General features: G+C 42.6%; 1 protein-coding gene across 1 annotated transcript; it reads left to right on the top strand.

The window, feature by feature from the left end:
- The first annotated feature begins 2,114 nt into the window (after positions 1 to 2,114).
- Positions 2,115 to 3,926, top strand: lingo4b (leucine rich repeat and Ig domain containing 4b). The gene has a single exon (XM_070912425.1). The coding sequence runs from the start codon at positions 2,115 to 2,117 to the stop codon at positions 3,924 to 3,926; it is 1,812 nt and encodes a 603-aa protein (XP_070768526.1).
- Positions 3,927 to 8,062: the final 4,136 nt, after the last annotated feature.

Raw genomic sequence — 8,062 nt, 5'->3', positions numbered from 1 at the left:
TGTGTACAGAACAGAAAATCAGAATCAGAATCAGAATCAGAATCAGAATCAGAAACTGTTTATTGCCAAGTAACATACATTACAAGGAATTTGCTGTGGTCTGAAGGTGCTATTGTTTTGATAACAAATAAGTAGAATATAAAAGCTAAAATAACAATAAGAATAAAAATAAAAATAAGATAAGATAAATAACAACAGTGCAGTGACCAGAATAAAGTAAAGTAAAGTGTCCAGATAAAGTGTCCAGTAGGGGGTGGGTGCGTTAATGTAACGCAGTGGGGACAGGGGTGATGTACGTTAATATAACGTATAGCTTGTGTAGCTTGTGGATACAGATAATGATGAAATAATTAAAGAACAAAACAATTAAGTTCACACATCACACATTTCTCTTAAAGGGCTTTACAATCTTTACAGCAGCAGAGTAGGGATCTCTCTCTCAGGACATACATGCAATAGGTATGTAAAGGAGAGACAGAGTCATCTTTACCCTGATTCGGCTACATTTTGTGGTACTCTTTATTGTTTTTAAATGTTGTACTTGATTATTTGGTGTAAAAATAATCATTTTATTCAGAAAATCTATATCGCCCTCACCCTGTTGCTGGCTCTGACTCCAGTTGGCGTGCCTAAATCCAGATGCCTGGCCCAGGGGGCAAAGCTCTCATCCCACTGAGGCCTCATCTGCTCTGTCAGAGACATCGCGCATGAGGCTGGGCGCACTAATACTAATACTAATACTTTTTGGGGGTTTTTAGGGCAGATCATATGTGGACACTTCCACGGGTGTAAAGCAATGTTAATGGTACTTTTACAGTCTTTGGGAGGATAAAATGTCCTGAGTAAAAAGTGAGATGTATTCTTTGATAATCAGTTAAGTAGGGATTTTGTTGTCTGCGGTACAGAGATGTAGGCCGGTCTTATCAGCTGCGACATCTGCTTCACACTGGGAACACTCTGCTACCCACAATGTGTACTTTTTGTTGTGCTTGCCGTCATATCAAATGACAAGTATAAAAACACGTACCAAGGGAGCACCAGGAATTAATTATGGGACACTGTCAGCTGCAGAAACAGTGTCACCATGTTGTCCTGGTCTTCATCACACGCCTAATGACTTTTGGGGTTTAATATGGCTTCCTGCTATCAACCCGACTCAACAAATGGGAATCTTAAAACGAAGGAAACGAATAAAAACAGTTTGTCCTCCCTTCATGTAAGATCCACATTGGTACCCTGGTACTCTTCTCCATGAGACCAGATGGTACAAAATGAATCATTTAAAACCAGGACAGGGCGTCCTGCTCGGAAACTTGTATTTGTGGCTGGTTTTTAATTCATCTGCTTTGTCCAGGTTTTCTATTAGCAGGAAAACATACAAGTTGGAGCACCAAGCTGATGAGATGGACAGAGTCTTTCTTTTTACAGTTCTTTTACAGTTTTCTTATTTCTATTTACCAGAAGCTGAAGCTTATGGACCTAACACTAAACCAATAGACTGATAGCACATTTCCTCATTCATTGTGGTGGTGGTGGGGGTAAATTAATCTTAACTGAAGGGGAACAGTTATTTAAATACACACTGAGATTGAAGTGTTTTGGACATTAAATAAGTAAGTAAGTCCTTTACAAAAAGATAAAAACATTAAAACAGGAGACACAGTACAATAAATACCGAAACAGATAATTCAAAAACAGTTAAGGCATCACAAATCACAAATAGGGTACATGAGTCGAGCAAGCTGACCTGACTCGCTCCAGAGCCTAGGACCCAGGCTTAAGTTAAACTTTGCCTTAAAAGCGTTGTTTCTTCATTGTGTTTTTCTGTCTCTCTGTTCTCTCCAGGCCACTCTAAAGGGCATGTTATTGACGGAACCACTTCTCTACAGAGGACTTAACTCAAGTCAGATTCCAACTTGACTGCCACTGGTTATGAGAATCAGCACTCCCAGACTGAAACGGTGCGTCTCAACACAAGTTTAAACTAAATTAGGAAAATAAATCCAATGCAAACATATTTGGGTCGGGATTTCACACTGTATTTCTTTAAAAAAAACTCGTAACATCAGAGCTAATGTCTTTATGTGTGTGTCTCTTCGCAGGCTGGGGGTAAGATGTTTGTGGAGTCAGTCGTCCAGTGGGGGGCGTGGAGCATCCTGCTCCAGTTTGGACTGGGTGTGTCTGCAGGAGGCTGTCCTCCACGCTGTGTGTGTCGACCTGAGGCTAAAGAAGTGATCTGCTCTGGCAAACATTTGAACTCAGTGCCAGAGGGATTTTCCAGTGATGCCAGGCGTTTGGATTTATCCCACAACAAGATTAAGACTGTGGGGCGCCGCCAGTTCTCCGGCCTCCCGCAACTTCAAGAGTTGGATCTCAGCGATAATATAATCTCCATGATTGAGGTGGAGGCTTTTCAGGGCCTACAGAATCTCAGGACGCTTCGGATTAAGAATAACCGTCTCAAGATCATCCCGGTTGGGGTGTTTTCTGGCCTATCCAGTCTGCGCTTTCTGGATCTGAGCCAGAATGAGATTCTGGTCTTCCTGGACTATACCTTCAAAGAAATGGTGAACCTGCAAACGTTGGAGGCTGAGGAGAATGACTTGGTCTTCATCTCCCAGCGGGCTTTCTTTGGTCTGCAGAATCTGCAGGAGCTCAACATAGACCGCAGCAACCTGACCTCCGTTCCCACTGAGGCATTGTCTCAGCTCCAGAGCCTGACACGTCTTCGCATGCTACGCCTCACCATTTCCACACTGCCCAACAATGCTTTCCGACGACTCCACCGCCTGCGTAGCCTCCTGATTGCAAACTGGCCAGCATTGGACACTATGGCTAGCAACAGCCTGATCGGTCTTAATTTGACCTCGCTCGTCATCAGCAGCTGCAACCTAAGTGCTATTCCTTACTCAGCACTTCGTCACCTGGTGTATCTGCGCTTCCTGGACCTGTCCTACAACCCCATCACTGTTATCCAAGGTAATCTGCTAGGGGACCTTCTGAGACTACAGGAGCTACACCTAGCAGGAGGGAGCCTGCTACGAATAGAGCCGGGGGCCTTTAGAGGACTGGCCTACTTTCGCATGCTTAATGTAACATCCAATCAGCTCACTACTTTGGAGGAGAGCGTTTTCCACTCTGTGGGGAACCTTCAGGTGCTGCGGTTGGATGGGAATCCCCTAGCATGTGACTGCCGGCTCCTCTGGGTGGTCCGCCGCCGATTGCGCTTAAACTTCGATAGACATCAGCCCACTTGTTCCTCTCCTGATGCGGTGAGACAGCGTGAATTCAGAGACTTCTCCGAGAAGGAGCTCCCGAGGCTGTTTACCTGCCGCCCCGCCCGTATCATGGACCGCAGGCCGCAGGAGGCGAGAGTGGAGGAGGGCACGACAGTTCTCTTCTCCTGTAAGGCTGATGGGGATCCATTCCCATCTATCACCTGGATCTCATCCCATAAGAATGTGGTTTCTCCAACAGGACGAATCAGAGTTCTGCTCAATGGCACTCTGGAAGTACGTTTCGCTCAAGTTCAGGACAGTGGCACGTATCAGTGCCTGGCGGGCAACGCGGCGGGCAACGACAGCCTGACTGTCGGCCTGTATGTGAAGGGGCTGCCTCGTAACCGAACCATCCCCTTCCTCTCAGAGGAGGGCTGGGCAGAGCCTTCAAATCCCCAATCTGCCAACTCGTCAGCTCAAATGGCCAAGCCGTACCCGTTTGACGCAAAAACCCTGATTATAGCCACCACCATGGGTTTCCTGTCTTTCCTCAGCTCGGTGGCCATCTGTTTTGTCTTCATGTTCTTCTGGAGCCAGAGCAAAGGTCAGATCAAGCACACGGCAACTATCGACTTTGTTCCTCGGTCTTCCATGGGTGGAGGAGGGGAAGGAGGTGACGGTGGCAGGTTCACCATGAAACTTATTTAAAGCCAAGGAAGGGGTGAAAGGGGTCTTCATATTGACTGCAAGTTGTTCTGCACGATGGACCCCCTATTGGGACACTGAAGGACAGAGACCTCTATTCAAAGGCCCCTTTAGAAGGCAAATCAGAGCCAGTTTGTTGGACTTGTGCTAGGCCTCTTCTAATTTTAGAGACATCTCAGCACCCACTTTGCTGTGTTATCTAACTAATGAATATCTCATGATCCTGGAATAGAAAGATGTTAACAGATTGTAGGCAGATCTGTCTCATGGTTGCTGTGCATTTGTTTTCAACAACTTTTACTTTGAATGAGCAAATGACCACTTACCTAGCACAGGTCTATTTTTAATGTAGCATGAAATTATGAAACAGTTTTCATTTTCACAGATTTTGGGATTTAGCACATGAAGACAGTTTGAGTTTGACACATTCATCAAAGGTTTCTGCATTGTCAAAACATATCAGGTGCTTGTTTAATCATCCATTTTGTACAAGCTTTTGTGCTCAGCTTTATGTCTTCACTTGCCAATACAAGCCAAGTAAACATTTGCCCTTTTGACCCTCCAGTTGCTATTTCTGCTTACCCACAGAGGATCATGTCAAAGACTGCCAATTCAGCATTTGGCTGTAAGACTATGTGACTACAAAGCTTTTGATACTTGCAATAAATATATGGAATAGACTAGCCAAATAATTTCTGATTCTCAACTTTATGGTTAAATCTTGGACATTTTGGAGCTTCGCAGTATATTTCAGGTACGCTACATTGGAGACGTGCTGTCTGTTATGGGTACTGCTTACTTTAAATGATCATAATAGCATACCATAATGTACATAGGAATGTATCCTTCCCCATTTCATACTTATAACAAGTTTGTCAGGTCCAAATTGGACCTTTCTTTTGTAACATATTGTTTTATCATGTAATTACATTAGATTACTCTTTGTTCCATCACAAGATGCTATGATTTCTCCTTTTTATATTCAAGAAACCACTTTTTTTATTTTTTACCCACATAAAACACTGAAAAATATGTGCCTCAGTAACATTCTCACCATCGACAGAGAGAATGCTCACCTGATCATTGTTATCTTGTAAATATTTAGGTCAAGGGCGTCCAGGGTGTCCACTGGGTTTATTCTATCATTTTATCTAGTTCTGGGGATTAGTGTCACTCAAATACGCCACTCTTGTTATGTATAAACGTAACTGTGTAGTTGCACTACGCACAAAGCAATGCTTTATTATGCCAGGAAAACAGGATGTAAATGATGCACACATATTGCAATGACAGGTTTGTTTATTTGTTGTTCATAAATGACTGACTTTCTTTTTTCATTTTACTTTATTAAATGCCTATATTTAAACCTGCCTTGTGTGTATGGATTGCCTGGAATTGTTTCCTGTAAAATAGTTTTGGAATATTATCAAATGGGGGGAAAAAATGATCCAATCATCTTAAAACCAATCTCTCAGTGGATCTTCGTCTGAAATGACTCAATTGTTGGGAAACTGGCAAGAGAAGGACACATTTTCTTGCATAACCAAAGCACTTAATCTGTGTTCTGTGACTCCATTGTGAGGACTTTGTGTTTCAATTTGAGACAAAAAGTGGCCTTGTTGCCCCTTTGTAAGACAACAAAGCGAGCTGGCAGTTCGCCACACTGCCAGCAGAAGAAGGATTATGTGTGCAGAGGAATACCATGGTGGCTGTCTGTTTTCTCTCAGAGCCATGGGTATCGCTGCTGAAATACAAATGAATCTCTTTGGACATAAACTGACATTTCCTGTCTCCCCTGCTGCATATTCTTCACTGCTGCCCCCCCCCTTAATAGCACAAGTATTGCACTTGTGAGTGATAAGCCAAACATTAACCAATGAATTACCCTCACTCCACCTTAGTACAGTTTAGAGACTTGCAGTGCTCAGAGTGGATTCACTGAACAGAAAATAATTTTGTGCGTCAAATGCATTTGGCCAGAACACCCCCCCAGAAAAAAGAAAAAAGATAATCACGTGTATGAGTAGAGATTTAAACCCTTTTGGATTACCTCTGCATGTCTCAATCTGTTATATAGGTCTGTCTGGCGGGCGCTATCCTCCGGCCCAGCTTGGCCTGTAACATTATCTATTTTAATACAACTATTTGCTCCCATTGGACAGAAAGCCAAAGGGGCAGATTAAAGTGGTGTTTATAAGCCACTCCCCCCCCTCATGACTGGCATGCACACACCACCGAGAATATTATGGTCTTTTTGCATCTGCTGTTAGGCTAGTTTCAGGCTCCTCCTCTGGTTTGACGGCGAAGACGGGAGCATTTCTTTACAACAAGAGATGCATTTTACATTGACATTATAGGCATTTGGCTGACACTGTTATCCAGAGTGACGGGGGAATAGTCTTAATGACTAGATCATCTAAATTACAAGCAGCTAACAGCAAGGCTGGCTTCCTGTGGCTGCAGTTTATAAGTGCTGGAAATAGAATAACAAGTAAGAAGCAGGAGCTCTCTTGGTCCCAGTCTTGGTTCATCATTTTGAAATGCACTTATCATTATTGACTCAACAATTACGTTAAAAATGTACATCTAAAAGGGAAATATTATTTAAAAGTTCTACGAAAAACTGTTCATGGACCGATTTTTTAAAATGTCTTAAGTAACTCTGCCTGCAGCCTTCACTGTCTCAACCACCATTTCACATGTTCTGACTCATCTGGAATTGACCTGCACTGGACGATGGTGGTCTCTACAGCTCTTCAACAGGGAGATGAGCGGTCACAAGAGGTCCTTGAAAAGATGAGAGAGAGCAGAAAAACCATTTATAGCTGAATTACCATGATAAAAGTGGGTAAAAATGTAAATTTTTTTAGGCCTCGGCATAGTGCAGGAGGAAAGGCCACACTGATACTTTCCTCAAAAGGGCTTATCCTCTGTACAGTGGCCACTTTTAGTGGCTCAGATCTACATTGTCAGGCCTGGTTCCCCTTTCAGTCTAAGCTGAACTCAGTTTTACATGGACTCAGCTGTGCTTTGAGCCCCATGGTTAGTGGATGACCCTCTCTACCGCCCATTGCCAGTGTTTCGGCCGTGTCCGCTCTGAAGTTTATTTCTTCATATGATAGCTGACAACTATTCCTGCCTCCACTTGTCGACTGATCCTTCGGGGTAGGTAAAGACGGTCCTTTTTTGCCGTGTCCTGGTTTGGAGTCTAACACAATTGTAATTGTTGACCTATTGGTGCCACCTGAGAAAGAGGTTATGGAATCACCAACCGAACAATTTGGTTTAATCCTCTTTGGAGTTTCAAGGTCTGTACAAAATTTCATGGCAATCCATCCAACGGCTTTCAAGATATTTCACTGTGGACCAAAGTGTAGGACTGACTGACGCTGACACATACTGCGTCTGAAATGTTAACTGTTAACTTTTGCTTTTAAAGGCAAGATGTTTTTAAAGCCTGCGGGAATTCACTCTCACCTGCTAAATGTAATTAGTGATTTGTGTCTGTGTTTGTATTGTTGAATTTTCTATCACATTGCTTCATCGCTGTTAAACGGAGATAACTGACAAACTCATAAGCCTGCATCTGTGTTGACCATAAAATCGTTGTATCCGTCCAGTTTTGTACTGCAGTCCACTGGTTTATATTGAGTTTCACCAGCAAGTGGTGCTCAAACCACAAATTAAAGGGATTCATTACATTTAACAGCATGTAACAATTTGCATCTATTATCTTGTGTGTTTTGTAAGTAAATCAAAAACAGCAAAGGTCATGTTGTGATGCCTTTATCCTGATTGGGTTTGGATAAAATAGGAAAGTATTGAGTTCATGATGGAGAAGAAGACAGTGCCTGCCTGTAGCTTTGCATGCGCATGATTAACTCTGATTGTATGAATGTCTGACCTTTTTCAATTGTTTTCATTTTGTTTTTATTTGAGGTTTGCTGTACCTGTGATGGACATTTGTGTTTGTGTCCTTTGTAGCTTTGATGAACTTATTTTGTTAGTTTTGAGATGAGATGTGTCATAGGCCTCTGCTTTTTCAACATAGGTCGGTACAAACAGGTAATTTCATGTTTGTTGATGTTTATTATCATTTATTACCATTTTGTTATTATATTTATTATTATCACTTCACT

Source organism: Enoplosus armatus, chromosome 9 (genome assembly GCF_043641665.1).
Source record: "Enoplosus armatus isolate fEnoArm2 chromosome 9, fEnoArm2.hap1, whole genome shotgun sequence".
Classification (NCBI taxonomy): domain Eukaryota; kingdom Metazoa; phylum Chordata; class Actinopteri; order Centrarchiformes; family Enoplosidae; genus Enoplosus; species Enoplosus armatus.
This window is presented reverse-complemented; position numbering and strand designations above follow the sequence as displayed.